The sequence below is a fragment of the Loxodonta africana genome, chromosome 7 (genome assembly GCF_030014295.1).
Source record: "Loxodonta africana isolate mLoxAfr1 chromosome 7, mLoxAfr1.hap2, whole genome shotgun sequence".
Taxonomy (NCBI): domain Eukaryota; kingdom Metazoa; phylum Chordata; class Mammalia; order Proboscidea; family Elephantidae; genus Loxodonta; species Loxodonta africana.
The window spans coordinates 70,966,117-70,987,422 of NC_087348.1; the positions used below are offsets into that span (position 1 = coordinate 70,966,117).

Consider the following 21,306-nt stretch of genomic DNA (forward strand, 5'->3'; position numbering starts at 1 on the left):
CCCCTGAGTGACTTGATGCCAAAGCTCCAAGTGCCAGATATGGAAAAGTTGAGTTTAAGTAAATAAATTTGGTGCCCACCCCAGATCCTCACTGATCCAGCGAATAAACACTGCCAGAGCACTGAACCGCTTTTCTGTCCACCTGGGGAAACCCTTCAGGTCCAGCCATTCATTCCTCAGTTCCAGTGCAAGACCCCAGCCCCCGTGGACAAAGAAAATAGCAGTGGGACTTAGTTGTGGGATGCATGTCGCTGTGTGTGTGACGTGCAGACACATTTACAAACATATAACGATGCTTGTATTTTTTTTGTTTTTTAATCTCTGGGTATGAGAGTTGTTTAAAGTGTTCTCAAGAAATATGAATGTTCACTAAGCAGAGAGGAGAACTGTGGTCCCCATGGCTGGGGATGTCCCCACAGTCGGGACTCTCCAAGTATTCACGTGTAGATGCAACTGCATGGTTCATTTAATAGTTCTGATTAGAATAAACATAACAGTTCCCATGCAATCTGTCTCTAGTGCTTCTCAAATGAAGCTGTGCTGCCCCCAGGGAAACATGCATCTGCTTGTTATAATTTTTTCGATGGTTTGCTCGTTGGACTACATATTAAACCTCCTTTAAGAGCTGCAGTTACCAAATGGTTTCAAGTGAATATGTCTGAGTTTTTTTCTTTCCAATCTGAGTCTCTTAGAAAGGCAAGCTTCTAAAAGTTAAAGAAAAAACAGATAATTCTTGGGGTGTTCCAGGTAACAAGAAGGGCTGCTGTCAGATGCAATGAGACATGATCCCCCCTAGTGAAACCACCGCAGCTGGAGCCCACATTGGGTCTGAAATCTGGATGGTAAAGGGCCCGCTCAAGCCAAGGCTGTCTTTGCCAAGAGCTGTTACCTTTGACCGCAAGGAAGGCTGGGGATCAAATTCTTCATCTGCAGAGGAGGTGGAGGAAGAGAGGGAGGAGGCAGTCTCTGTCACCTGTGCTTGATTGGGGATGTGCTGGGGCCCTGAAATGGGAACAGAAGGACTCACTGAACTGCTGACTTCGTTCCCTGCTTCATAAACCAAAGCTGCCTCTTCCTCCTCCCCCTGTGTCCCCCTCTTTCCTCCCTTCCCACCCCTCACTGCACCTGCCGTGAGCATGAGAAGGCAGTACCTAAGGGCAACTGGAAATTTGGCTCTCCACATTAATTACATTTCTGGGTCCCTGCCAAGAGCTTTGCAGCTCTCTTTTCATTAAAAAAAAAAAAAAAAAAAACACACACAAGGTATTATGCAGAAATCAATTAATTCCTTAAACACCATTTATATGGTATGTCACTTAGAATGCATTCAGAGATGAAATCTATTATTAAAATGCATGTCTGAAGTTAGCTGAGTTACCTAAATGCTTGTGTAAGGTTCGCTCTGCAGAGTAATTGAATGCAAAAAAGTCGGAGCCAGCTCTTAAACAAATCGCCCTTCTGCGGCTCACAGCATCTGGCACCCATTTTTACTACATGACATCTGCTCAGTGTAAAAGAGCTGGCGTCAGAATGTCTGGTCATAGAAAAAAAAAATCCCAAATGTAATCAGAAGCAAAAGGACTTTAAGCCTAAGGTTTTATCACATAGTCTCATGCAACATAAATATTTCATTAATTATGGCTAAACAAATGCCACTTTTATTTTCCCAACTTGCAGATATTATCACATCATCGAAGTGATGATTCAAATGCCAGGAAAGGCAGTTTAAGATAGGGGTGGCTCAACAATGCAGGGCCCACGGGACAGCCAGAGTCGAGGGAAAATGCCAACCTCAGAACAAGAGAGGCAAGTGGTCCACTAGTCCAGTGCCCATGTCAACCAGAACCTCTCTGTGAACTGGCTAGGGACCATGCGTGGCAAGGTCTTCCAGGGGCCCCAGGAGGCTTTATTCATCTCAGCGAGAACATCTGCCCCTACACATCAACCTGATGCAGAGTTAATGATTAGTAGCTGGAGTAGCCCACTCAGGACACTGAACATCAGAACGGGCTAGGGCCCCATGGTAGGAAATTTAGCAATCTTTATTCTGCGTGGCAGCGTATATCTGAATGGAAATACGTGTTGTGGGATGGAGGGTGAAGCAGGCCAGAAAAAGAAGCAATTCTAACATTCTCTCCAGTCGGCTTTCTCCTCCCCATAATTTTCAACTATTCACCCAAGTGGGAGAGGCCAAGTTTTTAAAATTAAGGGTAATTTTAACCTCCAGGAGCACATTTACATATGCTGTTATTTGAAGCAAAATAATGCAAAACATCTATATAATAACACAGCCTCTCTGGAGAGGGAGTTAACCATTTTCCACTTTAATTTGCCAGATGGGAAATTTCAGGTAAAGATAGAACCAGAGAGCAGCATGTTAGTGGGAGGAGATCTTGTTAGTGGTGAGCTGTGAGTGTTTTCCCAGCTCCAGTGACTAAATTACCACTAAGAGTCCCTGGGTGGTGCTAGGAGCTAACATGCTCCACTATTAACTGAAAAGTTGGAGGTTCGAGTCTGCCCAGAGGCTCCTAAGGGAAAAAGTCCTGGTGCTCTACTTCCAAAATATCAGCCATTGAAAATCCTATGGAGCACGGTTCTACTCTAACACATAAGGGATCGCCATGAGTCAGGATTGACTCGATGGCAACTAAATTTAGTCACTGAGTATTCATTTCTTTGTTGTGTAAGCTTGAGGAACTAACTGTACCTCCCTGAGTTCCTGGGGATAATGATTTCTACCTTGCAGAATTGTTGTGGTAGGGTAAAGATAATCAATGTAAAGTACCTAGCACAGCGCCTGGTATACTGGAGGTGCTTAATAAATGTTGTTGTTATTTTCATCATCCTCTTTATCATCAGCATTGATTCAAATGAACAATACTGCAGCTTTTTTTTCAGAAAGTACAGTTTTTGAAAAACTTCATAATTAACCTCCGTTTTATAGAATAAATATAATAATCTAAAGTTGATACTTTTCCTAATCATCTCAAGAATAAATCTAATATTTACATCAAGTTTCATTATGAAATAGAGGAGAAAATTCTCCCAAATACAGTGTATTTCTTAAACTTCATGCAAGAAAGAAGTTAAAATAGTGGCCTCTGAGTTTCTTCCCCTTTACCCTCTCCAGTGTGGAACCATGAGCCACAGTTCACTTCTCATTTGCAAAATTTAAAAAACTTCACAGTGTTCTTCCCCTCGGGCCATGTTGGAGTAACTAACACTGGAATTTATATCTCAAAGCAAAGAACTAGAAATCTGGACAAAATATATGAAGTGCTGTTTCTAGGCATTGGACAACAAGCAGTGCAGAACTGTGATACAGGAAACCACAGAAGTATATGAGGTAGGCACTACAGTCACCCAGCTTTCTGCCTAGAGGCACTTTGCAGATCACTGTGCAGGGAGGACTAACCCAATGAGATCACAGCAGATTCACTGAGTCAAAGAGATAGAGATCAGTTTAGGGAGGTGGCTGAAATTTGTGTGGCAGAGTACAGAAGAGGAAGAATCTATGCAGAAAAAGAAATCTAGAAATACGTATAGGATTCCTCTTGAGCCTATTTTTTTTTTTTAATTTTTATTGTGCTTTAAGTGAAAATTTACAAATCAAGTCAGTCTCTCATACAAAAATATGTATATGCCTTGCTATATACTTCTAGTTACTCTCCCCCTGATGAGACAGCACACTCCTTCTCTCCGCTATCTATTTTTGTGTCTATTTGACCAGGTCCTGACCCCCTCTGCCCTCTCATCTCCCCTCCAGACAGGAGCTGCCCACATAGTCTTATGTGTCTACTTGATCCAAGAAGCTCACTCTTCACCAGTATCATTTTCTATCCCATAGTCCAGTCCGATCTCTTTCTGAAGAGTTGGCTTTGGGAATGGCTCCTGTCTTGGGCTAACAGAAGGTCTGGGGACCATGATCTCTGGGGTCCTTCTAGTCTCAGTCAGACCATTAAGTCTGGTCTTTTTACAAGAAGTTGAGGTCTGCATCCCACTGCTGTCCTGCTCCCTCAGGGGTTCTCTGTTGTGTTCCCCATCAGGGCAGTCATCAGCTATAGCCAGGCACCATCTAGTTCTTCTGGTCTCACGCTCATGTAATCTCTGGTTTATGTGGCCCTTTTCTGTTTCTTGGGCTCATAATCACCTTGTGTCTTTGGTGTTCTTCATCCTCCTCTGCTCCAGGTGGGTTGAGACCAATTGATGCATCTTAGGTGGCTGTGTTTAAGACCCCAGATGCCACTCACCAAAGTGGGATGCAGAAATGTTTTCTTAATAGAATTTATGATGCCGATTGACTTAGATGTCCCCTAAAACCATGGTCCCCAAACCACTGCCCCTGCTACACTGGCCTTCAAAGCATTCAGTTTATTCAGGAAACTTCTTTGCTTTTGGTTTAGTCCAGTTGCGCTGATCTCTCCTGTATTGTGTGTTGTATTTCCCTTCACCTAAAATAGTTCTTGCCTACTATCTAATTAGTGAATACCCCTCTCCCTCTCTCCCTCCCCACTCTTGTAACTGAGCTTATTTCTTAATTGTGAACTATACATCCATAGAATGAAACTCCACGATGGTGGACAAATAGGTGCTGGGGAGTTGTAGACTAATAATCTCCAAAGCTTTCACAGGACTTGGAGATGTTAAAGTTCTACTCAGTGAGTCAAAATAAACATTAGGGGCATTGGGAGAGACCACAGAAGAGTCACACTTCAAAAGTAGGAATAAATTAATCCCAGAGTAAAGGTTATTCTAGACTCACCTGAATAAAGCTTAAAAGCAAAAACAAAGTAATCTGCAAGTTGTTTTACTGACTGCCAAACATTCTTTGCCACCTTTTCAACATTATTTAAATGAAGAAAAAAAATCTAAACACTCTAAAATGTAATGTTTACAAGTCTAGCAGTCAGTAAACAATTAATAGACTAATGTCTTTAAGCCTGACTTACAAAAAAGCAGGACAGAGAGTCTGGTACTCAAGAGAAAAATCGGTCAATAAAAACAGACCCAGAAATGACAGGAACAGTAGGATTAGCAGACAAGGATTTAAAAACAGCTCTTCTAAATATGCTCAAGAATTTAAAAAGAAAACATTAACATAATAAGAACAGGAGTGAAAGATATAAAAGAGAGCCAATTATAACTTATAAGATGAAAAATACAAAATCTGAAAGGAAGATTATGCTGGATCAGCTTATCAGCAGATTTAACACTATAGAAGGGAAAAAAAATCAATGAAATTATAGAACAGAAATAGAAACTATCCAAAATGAAGTACAGAAAAAGAAAAAAAGAGTGCCAAAAACTAACACAGCCTCAGTAACCTGCGGGACAACATCAAGTGGTCTAAATATATGTGACTGAGGTGCCTAAAAGAGATAGGGGAAGACAGGAAAAGAAAAAATAGTTTAAGTAATAATTACTGAATATCATCCAAATTCAACAAAACTACATACCCATAGATCCAAAAAGCTCAAGAAACCATAAACAAGAAAAACACAAAATCATAGCAAGACTCATGATAATCAAATTGCTGAAAATCAGAGATATATAGAGAATCCTAAAGTCAGACAAAGAAAAATGATATATAACATAGAGGCCAATTAGGGCGAAGGAAAAATCGATTTACAGAAAATCTTGAATTACCTTAAATATGCATGCTTACCGACTACCATAAACAAAAACAACATAACAGCGAAGTTCGGATCAGAAGAATCTGCGTACAAATTTTGGTTTTACTACTTCACTGTTAATGATATTGGACAAGGCATTTGATTTTTCTGAGTCTCAGTTTCCCCATTTCTAGACTGAGAATGATACCTCCCACGGTAAGCGTGAGATTAAATGTATGTAATTTGAGAGCTCAGAATCTGCCACAGAGTAGTGGTCACTGGCAAATGTTTCCTTGGCTTTCAGCGATAATGGAATATTCGTCAGACAAAAAAAGACAACTATTCTATGATGCCACTGATATGAAACGTCCAGGACAGACAAATGCATAGAGACAAGAGTTTATTAGTAGTACTGGGGGAGGGGGAAAGGTGAGTTATTGCTTAAGGGGTGCTGAGTTTCTGTTTAGAATGATGGAAAACCTCAGTTAGTGGTAATAGTGGTGATGGCTGTATAACATGGCAATGTAGTTAATGTCACCGAATTGTACGCTTAAAATGGCAATTTTTTGTTGCACTCATTTTTACCACGACAAAATTAAAAAAAAAAAGGGGGGGTGGGGGGAACAGAAAGTCATAGAAGGGACTTCTGGTCTATCTCTTTCTATAAATAAATGTAGGTTTCTAACTCATTCCCTCAATGCCTTGAAAAGGCTTTTGGCTACAGTGATGTATTTCCTGGGAAAAGTTTCCCCCTAAAGATTGCACTCTCCAAACCCACTGCTTTACATAAACAGGAATGAAGTGTGGGAAAATAAATGTTCCAAACAGGGGAGAAAAAAAGCAATGCCATTGACAAGAGCATCAAAAAAAAAAAAAAACTACTTGGGGAAATAAAGCTCTTTGATTGAGGTACCAAAGAAGGTAAATAAGTTTTTTTTACTTGAAAACTAAATGTAGGATCACATTGTGTTGAAAGCAATCAAACAAGCACCAGCAGCAAAAAAAGAAATTGTGTGAGTGTTGAACTAAACTGTCTCTAAGGATAATAATGGGTAAAACAAAGAGGAAGATGTCTGCAAATTAATCTAATGATAACCAACTGCTCAGCACAAACTGTAGATTTTTATGAGCGAAGAGCCACTTACTTGAGTTTCCTGCAGGAGAAGGATGGCCCACCTGCCCCAGGGATGTGGTACTGAGAGGCTGCACCAGCTTCTCCAGGGAGTGGGCATTGCCCACAGGCAGTACCTTTCCCTTGCCACTGCTAAAGAGGTCCTTGAGGTCTGTTCTTTGTCTGGAATCGTGAGGAAAACTTTCAGAAGATTTGTCTTTGAGTCTCAGGGAGGAAAAGAGTGAGGGTCTTCTGTTTGGTACCCTAGAAGCATCTGGCAAGGTCTCCTGCAAACTCACTTTCTCCAGGAGTGTGGGGACATCTTCTATCTTGCTGCAGGGTGGGGACACAAGCTCAGGAAAGATCTTGGATGAATGGATGGGCAAACTATGGGTACAGGGGGCAGGGTGAGGAGGGCTAGGGTCTGAGGGCTGGGAAGCCTTGGCAGCAGGAGTTCCCAGTGAGAAGAAGGAGGAGGCCCTCCTTGCCATGTCTCTCCTTGGGGACTGCTGGTTCCAGTCATTATTGTAATTGGTTTTCCGCAGGCTGAATGAGCGAGTAAAAGTGTGTGGCTGGCTGGTGGGCAAAGTCTTTGATTTGGGCTTCTTCTTCCCACTTTCAGAATTGGGCAGGAAGGGCTCCAGGGACCTTCGGATTGCATTTGCTATAAGCCGTAGGGGGGACTTGGGTGGAGCCACACTTCGATCTCCTGAAGCCTGTTCAACCAGGGTCCCCACCTTCTCCTGAGTGTCTTTGTGTGATGACAGTGTCTCTCTAGTTGTCTGAGGAAGTGTCAAGGGACGGACTGGTTTCAGGACACGATTTCCTCTACCATTCCCAGAACTTTTCTGGGCAAGTCGCTCCCCAACTTCAAGCTGCAAACCTGCTGAAGTGGCATCATTCCAATCCAGCAATTTGGTCTTCTGCTCCTGAGTGAGGACTAACTTCTTTAAGCCTGAGTGCTTCTCCTCTGTCATCTCTGACCTTCCCGCTCCTTCCCTGGATCCAGTATTCCTTTCTCTTGTGTCCTCTCCAGCCTTGAGAGATAGATGTTGGTCCATCAAACAGCTGTCCTTCCCTCCAAAAGGGTGTGGACCCTGGTGGATGCTTCTAGTATCCCTAGGAGAGGCCGCCACGTCTTGACTCTCATAAGAACCCCCCTTTCCAGGGCTGTGTGGCCTGGGGCTTGTGAGGCCATCTTCACTAGGACTCACCAGGCAGTATTCTGCCCGCTCTAGGACTTCGTGATGAGGCAGGTACAAGGGAATTTCCTTCGGTGCTCCTTGGTCTCTGGTTTGCCCCAGAAAGATTGGGCTAGAGGGACTGAAATGACCTCTTGAGACTTGTGAGGGGTGGTTGTAAGCTGTCACCTAGAGGAGATGGGCAAAAAATAGCAGTTATTTCAAAATTATTTATACAGAGGAGGCAAATCTCAGTTCATATCCCCCTTCTTTACCCTCTCCTCTTAACAAGTCCTTCTTCAGATTTCAGATACCCAAAGAATTCTGTCTAGGATGATTTCAAAGGGATACTCTTTGTTCTAAGTGGCTGCTTGTGATCTGCTTGGAACCTTGACATCATTACTGATCAAAGGCTTTTCCAAGTCCTGGACTAGGTGGGTACGAAGCCAGAAGAGAAGGCAAAGGCATTGACCCTCCTCTCGACAAGTTCCTGGGCCTGTGTGGGTAGGGTTGGCTCAATCTTCATGGGTTGCCAGACACAAAGGGGAGAACAATAGCCCCGTTAGCTTGCTTAGCCATGGTCCCTACTAATTCCTACACATTGCTCCAACAACAAAATAAAAAAGCCTTCTTGCTTAGAGACTATTAAGGGCTAGAGCTGTGGTTGGTGGAAGGATGGCCTTTATGACTTCCAATACCCTTCCACACCTGACTTACACCTTGTACCAATGAGAAAGTAGCCACTTCCAGAATGAACAAAAAATATAGCTGGACTCTAAAAGGAATGGCTGTACCCTGCTAAGAGCTCTGGTGCTCAAGGGGGTTCACTTGGATGTGAACTTAGCAAGAACATGAACTTTTTCTCTCTTGTGAACTCTACAGAGCCTAGGACAGGGTTTGCCAGGCAATAGAAACTTAATAATCACACATTTAAAGAATGAGTCCAACCTTGTATATCTCAGTGATGCCATTTTCTATTCAAGGGAGATGTTGCTTCCAAGGCTCTACAGATGCTGTTAAAGGCACCCTTACTCTGTGCCTGCCATCCTTCAGCTGTGAGTGACTCAGTACCCTGTGTGAGTTCCTTAAGGGCAAAGTACATGTCCCAGCATCTCTGCATTCCAAGGTCCAGCTCAGTATCTGGCACAGAGTCAATATCCTGTATGCTTTGAAGAGTGAGTGAGTGAGTGAGTGAGTGAGTGAGTGAGTGAGTGAGTGAGTGAGTGAGTGAGTAAGTGGCTGTGCTCTTGGGAGGGGCTGAGAAGGAGCAGAATGAACTTTCACAAAAGGCACAAGGGAAGAAAGCCTGGGTGGAACCTTGACAGAGCATCTCTCTGGCCCTGGCTTTGCACTTGGGATGACCTAAAGGCTTAGAATGCACAGTTCAGTGTGGAAGGTGGGAAGAATACAGGCAATTCACCCTTCCTGTGACCGTGCAGGCCCCTCAGTGCCACTTACCTGAGCTGAGAAGGAACCATTGGAAGTGCCGCCTGCATTGCTGGCTGAAGAAGAAGATGGTGAGGAAGATGAAGACAATGGAGAGGGAGATAGAGAAGAAGTTTCCATCGGAGGCAAGACAGTTCTTTTGTTGCTCACTGGAGTCAAACCTACCAAGGGAAGAACACATTCTCCATTACAGAGCTGTTATTACCTTACTCTGTCATAAAAGAGGAGGTTTTAAGTGAAGCCCCAATTTGTAAACAGAACCAGAGAGAGGGAAATGGCAGAGACTGATTTGGAGGTCCCAGGTTCCCATGGCTTAGGATTTCGAGGAACGGGTATAAGAATGGCAGCACTTTGTGGGGGGAAAAAAGGTCCCAGGATGAAAACTTCAGGAACCACTGTATTTAAGACTCATTTGGGAATGTTCCCAAGAGATGGAACTAGGGAGTCTCCAGAGTGTTTCTTGGAAACGGACATCTATCTCTAAGGTTTCCATTAAAGCCATTGTGGTTTGGGGGCTGGGGCTGCAGAAGCAGTGGAGCTCTGTGTTAAATCACTTAGTCAATAAGCCATCCGAGGTCTCTTCCCACAAGACGCTGGACCATTAGCTGTGGGCATGGACAGGGTAGACATTCACTGCTAATGAAATGGTTTCTTCCTCCTCGTGTGTGCACCAAGGGGCTCTCGAACAAGATGATTAGTTTGGAATTTTAAGAGAACACAAGGGAGGGACCTTACAATAAGTATCAAATCATTTGAAGCACCATAGAGCAGGGTCCATGCCAAGCTCTGGAACAAGAAGGATGTAGTGTTCATGCTCCAAGCAACATGAGAAAGGCGTATGGCCGGGGTCCTGAGGACCATTCTAATTCCTAACTGTGGGGAGCTGAAATCAATTAGTCTAGTTACAGCAGAAGCCTGACAGTTGTAGTCTATAAGAGTCAGTCAATTTCATTCAGTCTTTCTCTCTATCTGTCTCACGCACACATACACACACACATACACAAAACTCCCTAGGATGGTAAACTTACATATAAATCGCAAGCATTTTGTCTCCATACGGGACCACTTCAGAGAATTTGTCCTTAGATGGATTCAGAAAAATGGCATGCACTATTTTAGATTTGCAGCCCAGCAGGCTCTCCCATGAATCATCCCAGAGCATAAAGGATTTTCCCTAGAAACTGTCCAAGGCCCTATTTGTAACTATCCCACTCTCTTGTTGGGCTCTGGATCTGCTTCTAGCTGTTCAGTTAATCCATTCAGATTTCTGGCCAGATTCAGTTTTCGGATTTTTACTTGCATCTTAGTTCAACACAATCCCCTGATCTCAGTTTCCTCAAAGCTTTCGGTAAGAGGCTCTTCCTCAGGGACCCACACAGTCCAGGCCAAACCTAAACTCTAAGTCAAGAAGAGTTCCAACAGGACCCATTTACACAGGAAAACCGCACTGGTGGGTTTTCAGTATTTTGTCCTGTTCTCCTCATACACAAATGCAGACATATCAGACAGTCTATCCCAGTCTTGGGTTCTGAAAAGATGGCTACCACACACACATGGCCAGCAAGTTCCTAAACGGAAGCCCTCCCCTTGGGTTCTGAAAAGATGGCTAGCACACACATGGCCAGCAAGTTCCTTAACGGAAGTCCTCCCTGAATGCTTCAGATGGAAAAGGTAACTGAGGCGAACGGATCTAAGGGCAGGCAGGAAGGAGCTGGTGGGGAGAAAGGCCACTGGCTGCGAGGAGCTGCGGCAGGGGTGGCGGCTGGCCTTCCTCCCTGTTACCAGCTCACCCATCTCAGCCTACGATTAGATGGTTTGAACCTAAAAAGGCAAAAGTTGTGCGTCAGTTGTTGCCTTGCTTCCTGTCCTCAGCTTGCCAAATTCCTGCCAAATTCCTTCTCCTCCTCTTCCTTGCCCCCTCACTCTCCTCTCTCTGCCACCTCCCATGTCAAATCCCTTAACTTGCCTCAGAGTCTCCTCAGCTCAACAGACTGCCTTTCTGTTCTTGCTGAGGAGCTTCAGGAAACCAGCCGTGGAACCAGGGACACCTTTAGAACCAAGCCCGATAGAAAACCCTTGGGGTTTCCAAGGTCATGACCTGTAAGCTGTTTCCCCTCTACTCCTTTCTCTAGTCCCCCATCCCCTACCATAGCTAGTGGGAATCTTTCTCCATACATTGTCCACATGCTCTGTCATAGAGAGAGAACTTGGGGGATCTTGGGAAAATGGGGGGAACAAAACACCTACCCAGGCTAAGCCCCCTGTACCTAGAGAGCTACTCAAGCCATGGTGTGGGAGGTGGGCACAGTCTGAGGAGGGAAGGTGAGGCCAGAGCCGAGCTGAGTGATGATGGGTAATCTCACCTGCCTGAGGCTGGTTCTGTCTTTGGGTTTCCTCAGATGAGGGTAAAGGGGAACCTGGAACCCTTCCCCCTTCGCACTCACTCTAGTGTTTGACACTGGGCAAGTTACCTAACCCCTCAGTTTCCTCATCTGAAAAATGGGAAGCGTAATGTTGGGGGTGGTTGCAGAAATAAAATGAGATAAAAAGAGGTATCTGGATGTGCCAGGGAAACACTGGTGGCATAGTGGTTAAGTGCCATGGCTGCTAACCAAAGGGTCGGCAGTTTGAATCCACCAGGCGCTCCTTGGAAACTCTATAGGGCAGTTCTACTCTGTCCTATAGGGTCGCTATGAGTCGGAATCGACTCGATGGCACTGGGCTTGGGCTGATGTGCCAGGAACAAAGTAAATGCAATGTGCTAGCTAAATATTAATTTTGTCTTCTTCCCTTCCTCCAGGCAGCCCTGGTGGTGCAAACGGTTTGTGCTCGTCTCCTAACTGAAAGGTTGGAGGTTCGAACCCACCCAGAGGCAACTTGAAAGAAAGGCCTGGCAATCTGCTTCTGTAAAGATTACAATCAAGAAAACCCTATGGAGCAGTTCTACTCTGTAAAAGGTGGGGTGGCCATGAGTCGGATCAACTCAACGGCAATTTTTTTTTTTTTAATTTTCCCTTCCTCTCGCACACAACAGTAATGTATGATAAAGACTTGCTGAGTCCCTGACTCCTTCCAAAGGGGTGCACACCACCTGTGGCCAGGATTTGTCCATCTCTTGGGCCCAGAAACTCCTTCTTCCCCAACTCAGATCCTCTGCTTGTCCTCTGTTTATGCCCCGAAACCTTTGCGTGGGCCCAGCCAGGGCTGCTTTGCCCTGTGGAGGGGTCTCAGTCCTAGATGCTGCTGGCACTAAGGATCAAATGAGGAAAGGCCTCCCTGCTGAATGGAAGGGAACTGATGAGAGACCAGGGCTTGGATTTCAGCTTTCCTTCTCCGCTATGCATCAGATGCTTGGGGTACCTCTTCTCTGGGCCCTCTGGTAATGGTGACCTTTCCTTTCTATCCTAGGGGTCACTGTAGTGAGTATAGTCACCTGGGGGACTGTGCCAAGGGTAGTCACACAGCCCCCTCCTTCTTTCCAGCCTTGACAGGATGGTGACTGCCTCTGGACAGAGGGGATAACTCTCCATGTTCTACTCTCTGTAACGGGGCCAGTCCTGCCCACTGGGTTTCCTCTTGGGCAAAATGAAGATGACCAAAAAGATGACTCTGGTTGCTTTTAGCTCTGGGGATTTTTACAGAGACTGAGGTTTGAGGGCAAGGTTTCCTGGAACTTGGGGCCTCTGCAGAGCTCGACTCCTTCTCAAAGTCTCGGGGTGCCCTCTAGGGGTAGCAGCCTGCCTGGGCCCGAATGCCATGTGCTGTTTCATTTATTCTTGAGCTCTCTTCAGCTGGCTTGTTCCTTCCTTCTTTCCTTCATTCATTCAGCAAACAAAGACCAGGGGTGCCTCTGAGTCAGGCCCATGGTAGGTACTACCCGTTGCCATTGAGTCAACCCCAAATCATGACGACTCTATGTGTGTCAGAGGAGAACTGTGCTCCATAGGGTTTTCTATGGCTGATTTTTCAGAAGCAGATCGCCAGAACTCTTTTCCGAGGTGCCTCTGGGTGGACTTGAACCTCCAAACTTTCAGCTAGCAGAGCCTGTTAACTACTGCACCACCCAGGGACTCCATGCCAGGCCCTAGGCTCATGGAAGTGATTCAAATTCAAGGCCCTGTCCTCAAACCAGCTTCTACCTATACCTGACACTCCTGAGATGACTAAGGGTGCAGCTAAGCCTGCAGGGCCTATTCCAGAAACTGTGAGGGTGTTTAACAGTTCTTGCTCTCTTGTACCCCCTTGATTCCACCGCGAGGGTCCCCCACCAGTCTCGCTGCCCTTGTGCCATGACTGAGCCCTCAGATAGGTGATGCTCAGGAAAGTCTGCTGGAAGAGTTGACTGGGTATCTGTATCCACCTGGACCCCCCTAAGGAAGCCAGGTTCCAGCAACTTGGAGGGTTGTGCGGCAGGAGAGTGGCATACGGAGACGACGGCTTGGGCCAGGAACTCTGTACCCACCAATTCCCTCCTTGCCCTCACTCTCCACTGCCTGGGGGATTTAAGACAATCCAGGAGTCATTTTAGGTCATCCCCAGACGAAGTGGCCTGCCCAGTTGAGCAGCCTGGCCCCAGCCCCATAGGTATCTGTTGTCCCTACCTGACCCAGGGTGAGAGGGCCACTGTCTGGGGGATGCTGGGAGGGTGAATCACTGGCCTTGGGGCCCTGGCCCAGGAGTCAGTATTGCCTCAGAGGGGAGGAAAACAAGGGCTCTGTTCCAACTGAAGAAACGTTTCTTGGTAGAAACCCTTCTAACCCAAGGCCTGCGAGAGAGTGGAGGCAGAGGGGCATGTATAGAGGGTGCTGCGAGAGGAAGCATGGGTACGGGCAGATGTGGAGGGCAGCGGAAGGACTTGGCATCGGATGGAGCGTCCTGCCCTTTCTCAGGGCCCATGGAGGGCATCTCTGTTCACTGTCCTGTAACTGCTGCAGGGTCTGGAATGCTGGAGAACCCGGGAGCATGGTCACTGCACCCCCTAGTGGAGGCTGCTGCTATGGCACCCACCACCGGCCTTGGTCTTTACCCAGCCCATTTCCCCAGGATGCTGTGACAAAGCCTGGTCAGGAAAAGGGGCAAGGAGTGTTGGTGGTGTGTGTGTGTTGGGGCGCGGGGGTGGGGGGGGGTGTTCTTTCTTTATTGTTTGCTCACAATTGCATGAGGCCATCAAGCCTATGCCCCCTGCCCAACTCCAGTGTCTTGACTCAAAGCACATAGAACTTGAGCCTCAGTTTCTTCATCCATGCTTCAAAGATCTTAGAGTAGATGATTGCTAAGGCCCCTAAAAAATTGTAGAATTCTAAGGTCCACGGAGCCCTGGTGGTGCAAAGTGATGCAGCTGCTAACCAAAAGGTCGGCAGTTCAAATCCACCAGCTGCTCCTTGGAAGCCGTATGGGGCAGTTCTACTCCATCCTCTAGGGTCGTTACAGGTTTGAATCGACTCCACGGCAATGGGTTTGGCTTTTTTTTTTTTTATGATTCTGGAGTGGGGGAAAAAGGGGAAGAGAAAATGCTTTTGATAGTCACCAATGGAAACAAAGTCAGTTTTACATATCTCTTCTTGCTCTTCCTTCACAACCAAGAGGCCTTGTCAGAGAAGATACCATGTAAGGACCACAAACAGCGTCCCCTGAGAATTAACCAGAGAATGCCTGCCCACCCCTACTTCCACTTCTGACTCACTTGACTGGAATTTTCTTCTCCAGTTCGTGTATTTGCTTGGAGTTGTAGACTGGAAGCTATTGGCCCGTTGCAGAGCTGTGGCCAAAGAAAGAAAAGTGCAGGGTTGGTGGAGAGAGAGTATGAGTCCATTAAATGAGTAGAACAAATAGGGATTTTTCTCCTATGGCTCACTTAACAAAACTTAATGGATCAACAGTTATGACTGACTGAACCACCTCCTTCCTTCCAACTCCCTGTCCCCACATTGCATACCTCCAAATTTTCATTCATTAATTAAATTCATTTCTCAAATATCATTGAGAACCTGCTATGGGACAGGTACTGTCCTCTTTCAGAAAATGCCTCAAATTATGCACCATCATCCTAACTCAGTGGTCACTAATTAGCATATATCCCATTGCTGTGGAGTCGATTTCGACATATATGCGTATATTTTTTGTATTTTTTTTGTTAGCAGAACCATTCTTGAAAGATGAGGTCTCATATCAACGCCCCTTATACATAATAGACAAAAAGTAGAGTTTCTCTAATTGAAGCAGGGAGGCTACAGAAAGCACTACCCTCTGCTTCCCCTCCCCCCACACAGAGCCCCACAAACTCTTTGGAAACCACTGTCAACTGAACTTTGGAAATTCATTGCCACAGCCCCTCCTCTTGGTCTATTTCCAGTGGAGACAGATTTACAGGACACTGTGTGCTGCAGACTGAAGACCTTCTAACCCAGTTGGGCCTTGGATTAACTGAGCAAAATGAACATCACATTCAGAAGACAATGGGTCTTGGCCATTTGGGGCACGAGAGTGGGCAGTGGGACCCAAGTGTACCCAGTCTCCACACAGGGCCCTCAGATTTGGGTCTCAGGCTCCAAGGTGTCTCAAATTAAATCACAGCCAGAGAGAAAGAGTGGGAGTGAGGGGCCCTCTGCAAACAGAATGTCATATGGGCGGGGGATGGGGAGGGCGACCAGAAGGCATGGAGGGAAGGAAAGCCCATGGGAGTGATTTGGGCATGGGAGAGTCAAAGCAGGGCAAGGTGTAGGTACCCAACAACCTTGGTGCCAACCTTTGAACAGACCCTGACTCATGGTGACCTCACATGTTAAACATTTGTGCCACCTACAGACTCCAAGGTACCAAAAGATAAAACCTGTTGTCTTTGAGTTGATTCTGACTTGTACGAACCCTAAAGGGCAGAGTATAATAGTCCCGTGGGGTTTCCAAGGCTGTAAATCTTTATGGAAGCAGGCTACCACATCCCTTCTCCTGCAGAGCGGTTGTAGGTTCAAACTGCCAACCTTTTGGTTAGCAGCCAAAGGCTTATTAACCACTGTGCCACCAGGGCTCCTTAAGGTTTAGTACCCAACGCATTGCCATTGAGTCGATTCCAACTCATAACAACCCTATAGGAGAGAGTAAAACTGCCACATAGGGTTTTCAAGTCTGTAAATCTTTACGGAAGCAGACTGCCACACGTTCCTCCCACAGAGCAGCTGGTGGGTTCGAACCACTGACCTTTGGGTTAGCAGCTGACCACTTAACCACTGTCCCACCTACCAAAAAAACAAAAAAACCCAAACCAAATCCATTGCCATCGAATTGATTCTAACTCATAACGACCCTATAGGACAGAGTAGAACTGCCCCATAGGGTTTCCAAGGAGTGCCTGGTGGATTCAAACTGCTAACCTTTTAGTTAGCAGCCACAACTCTTAACAACTACGCCACCAGGGTTTCCTACAGGACTGTCTAAATCCAAGGCCCAGCCCTTTCTGTCTGTAGAAACAGTCCTGAATATTCTACTCCCCAACAGTTCTCAGAGTTGGGGCATCAGGTCTCATCAGCCAGGCTGCGGGAGCACAGATGTCAACCACTACCTGGGGGCTTCCTTCCAGCTTCTTACGCCCTTGGCTCCTTCCTATCACTTGCTGCATTTGTAGATGCCTTATGTCTGCTTTGTCTGGTTCTGTGATTTTGAGCAGGAGCCTGGGTGGAGGGGCACAGAGCACAGTCTCCCCACCTCCCCACTCTAACAATCCTCTTGGCTGAGGAACAAGAATGTTCTTGGCTGAACATTCTACCCACACCGTAGGTCCACTTCCTCCCTACACAGTGCCGATCAGGGTTGCCCAGGATGTATGTTTTACAAAAAGAACAAGTGGGTCTTAAGTACAGTTGCATCCTTCTACTAAAGTTACCTTCTCAATCATCTCATGGAGAAATTTCTCGTGAAAAATATAAGATTGCTGAAAGCTCTTATTGCTTCTTCTCAGCCTTTAACTTTGTGGGAAGAAACCTATTAGAAATGGCTAACCAGAACAACCAGATGGTGCCCAGCTACAACCAATGACTGCCCTGACAGGGAATACAGCAGAGAATCCCTGAGGGAGCCAGAAAGCAGAGGAATGCAGACCTCAAATTCTCGTAAAAAGACCAGACTTAAGGGTCTGACTGAGACTAGAAGGACCCCCAGAGGTCGTGGTCCGCAGACCTTCTATTAGCCCAAGACTGGAACCATTCCCAAAGCCAACTCTTCAGACAGGGATTGGACTGGACTGGACTATAAGAGAGAAAAATGGTACTGGTGAGGAGTGAGCTTCTTGGCTCAAGAAGACACATGAGACTACGTGGGTGGCTCCTATCTGGAGGGGAGACGAGAAGGCAGAGGGGGACAGAAGCTGGCTGAATGGACACGGGGAATACAGGGCAGAGAGAAGGAGTGTGCTGTCTCATTAGGGGGAGAGCAACTAGGAGTACATAGTAAGTTGTACATAAATTTTTGTATGACAGACTGACTTGATTTGTGAACTTTCACTTAAAGCACAATAAAAAGAAAGAAATGGTTAAAATTCACGAGAGATTTTCTGTCACTGATGTTTATAGGGCACACATTTAAACCACAATAGGAACAAGAGTGTGGGTAGTAATAATTAGATTCAGGAATTTTGAGTTGCATAAGTGCAGCTGGTTCCCTTCTTTTGAGCTTACCTTTTAATACTCTAGGGGCACTTCTGGAGATCTTAGTGCAAAAAAAGAAAAATTTTTTTTTTTTTTTAGTGTAAGACTCACTGCAAAAGCAGTAAGAGGGTATTTTGCCATATGCTGCTAAAAATATCATTTTATTACAGACTAGTAATGGCCATCACAGACCACTGGACGATCCTGCTATCACACAATCCCCAGAAAATTAAAAGGATAAATATAAATTCTACAAAATAAGAATAATTTGGGGGAAGATTGTTTTCCAAATACTAATTGGTTTATGTCCAAGAATCCAATTCTCTAGGTCAATTCAATTAGTTACATAGGGGTACATTTGACAAGTAACTCATCTAAGCAGCTCCTCCAGGAAGTTGCTCCTCTGTGATTCTCAACTTGTAGGACATGGACCACCTACACTGCAGCACCTGGGGTGCTTACACAAAATGCAGATACCTGCTCTGCCCTACACCTACTGAATCTCAACTGCTGAAGGTGGGACCCTAGGAACCTGCCTTTGAAGTAAAATTTTTAAGAAGCACTGAACTAGGTGTTTTAGGGGAGCATTACTGAGCATTTTCTAAGACCTCAATAACATAAGGTTTAAATTATATTTTGGACCATCATTTTGGGCATGCTCTATGCTAATAAACTTGGAGAACTTGATAGAGGCAGTCAGACAAATCTTTTTAATGCAATATCCTGGTCTCATTATAAAGCAATATCCTGGTCTCATCCATGGTGGTATTCCTTCAGCCCTCCCCTGAGCCATTTATCCAGGTGAGACTCCTGGTTAATGGGGCTCCATAATGTCCACAACACGATGCCAACCCTTCATCTTTTGGTAAAGTGATAAACTTACCCATAACTAAAAAACATAAAACACAGCACTTGACCCACCCCAAGGGATTTTAACCTTAAAATGTTGTCTGCCGATCAGTGATCAAAACATGACTGAAGACGACTGAATTGCTAGAGGATTGTCTGAAAGTTGTACAATTTATCTCGTTCTTACTCTATATTTTATCCTGCGATTAAGCTGGACTGTCAGAAAACAAAATGCCCTGGTCAACTGCCTTGTTCTCTCAGCCCAGGCCCATGCTCCTGGGAGAAAGACGCTCACTGAGTCATCTCTTGTTTCCACACCCTCACCGTCCAGCAAGGGAAGCACATGAAACAGCCTTAGGAAAACCGTGACTGCATTTTCTGAGAGCCACTGCGTAGGACATGATCTAATCTCTCAATATCGTCTATTTGAAGTGACCTGGAAACTTTCTATAAAGTTAAGCATTAGGAAAAGTTTTGCCTGCTCTGAGAAACCTATATATACTATATATATTGTTGTTGATATATATATATATTTTCCCACTCCCCTTCCCCAACAATGAGAATAATAATTGTTTCCTTTTTTGCTCTGGCTGCCAGAGAACTCAGAATCTAACGTGCTCTTCAACTAAAGCAATTGTTTAGGACTACAGCCTACCTCTCTGTAGTCTATACCTCCTAAACTAGTTTTGCGAATCCTGATCCTGAGGCTTTATTTTTCACATACACAGACATACAGTTCTGTTTTATGTTTTACCTTTAAGCTGTCTAAAATCCTCTGGCAATTGGGGGAGAGAGAAAGAAGTGGAGAGAGGGGAAAAGAGAAAGGCAGGCTTTGTATTTGAAGAGGCGACGGCTGAAGCCCAGGGAGGTGAGGGACGCACCAAGGTCGAGGAGAAATCAGACAGGGCTGGGACAGCTCGGCTGCAGTCCAACACTGGGTCTACCACATATGATAACCTTTCTGGACTGCCCCACAAATGATACTTACTTAGTATACACGTTTTGAAGACAAGCTATCTTTTTTTTTTTTTAAAGGGTTCACATGAGAGGGTAAGTCCAGAGTCTCCAGGATTTAAAAACATCTAAATGCTCCTTAAAAGCAAGAATGGTGAGACTTTGACTCATTGCTTTGGGCACATCATAAGGAAAGACCAAGTGCTGGAAAAAGACATCATATTTGGTATACGGTTAGAGAAAACAGTAGCCTCAACAATGAACTCAAACATACCAATGATCATGAAGATGGCACAGGGCTGGGCAATGTTTTGTTCCCATGAGTTGGAGCTAAATTCACAGCAACCAAGAACAATAACAACATATGAGCTTTCCTGCCCCAGGCCTGTCTTCCTGCAAAACCATCACCAAGTGTGAAAAGTTAGCCAAGAGCCAGGCGGAAATTCTGTATTTGACCACCAGAGGGCAGTGCAGGAAAGCTGTGCTCATACAGTGCAGTTAAGGCTATCGGTCCTGATGGTGACAAGCCTGTTAGCCTGTTTCTTCCTACCCTGAAGTCAGATGATTCAGTCACAAGATGTCCACTAAAACAAAACGCTCAACTCTAACCCACTTTTGTCAAAACAAGCTGGGCTACTAAAGACAACTACTTCTAAGTAGTCCAGAGTTGATGGTTTGGGGTCACCCAGCACTGGGCCACTTTGCTTAGTAGCTATAAGACCTTGGAGAAGCACTTGGTCTCTTTGTTTGACTGTGAAAAGGACTTACTACTACCTACCTCATCTTGGGGATTAAATGGGACCATGCATGTGAAAAGGAGGAGCCCTGGTGGCGCAATGGTTAAGTACTCGGGTGTTAACTAAAAGGTTGGTAGTTCGAACCAGTCAGCAGCTTTACAGGAGAAAAGACCTAGTGATCTGCTCCCATAAAGATTATTTACAGCCTAGGAAATCTTTGGGGCAGTTCTACTCTGTCCTATATGGTCGATATGAGTTGGTATCAACTCAACAGCACACAACAACATGTGAAAAGGACTGGCCTATTCCAGGTATTCAATAAAAGTGCATTTACTATTAAAAAAAAAAATTATGTAGTTAAAATTTCAGAAGTCTCTGGGAGGTGCAGACGGTTAAGCATTTGACTACCAGCTGAAAGGCTCGCGATATGAACCCACCCAGAGGCTCCTTGAAAGGCAGGTCTAGTGATCTGCTTCGGGAAGGTCACAGCCTCGTAAACCCTATGGAGCAGATCTACTCTGCACACAGGAGTTGCTGTGAGTTGGAATCAACTTGATGGCAACTAACGACAACTACAAAATTTCAGTGCATTCCATGAGTCCCAACCACCTGGTCAGTGTCCCCGGAGCTGCCCCAGAGGGCAAGTGCCCAGGTGGCCGCAGGCAGACCTCTCTTGCGCTGCCCAGAGTTGCGGGTTCTCCCACAGCTCCTGAGCCCACCACCCTTCTCTCAGAGCTGTGGATTGCTGGACCCTCAGGAGATAAACACATGGGAAGCAGG

General features: G+C 45.4%; 1 protein-coding gene across 9 annotated transcripts in view; it reads right to left on the minus strand.

Annotated features, from left to right (window-relative positions):
- MICAL2 (microtubule associated monooxygenase, calponin and LIM domain containing 2) overlaps nt 1-21,306 on the minus strand; it is a 250,105-nt gene that overhangs the window by 36,126 nt on the left and 192,673 nt on the right. For 8 of the 9 annotated variants that reach the window (XM_023550839.2, XM_023550840.2, XM_023550838.2 and 5 more), the window contains 4 exons: nt 15,034-15,108; nt 9,363-9,511; nt 6,758-8,093; nt 890-1,002 (listed from right to left, as the gene is read on the minus strand). In XM_023550839.2, coding sequence (XP_023406607.2) covers nt 890-1,002; nt 6,758-8,093; nt 9,363-9,511; nt 15,034-15,108 — 1,673 coding nt within the window. The remainder of the gene's footprint in view (nt 1-889; nt 1,003-6,757; nt 8,094-9,362; nt 9,512-15,033; nt 15,109-21,306) is intronic. The other variant, XM_010592231.3, reaches the window with a different exon arrangement.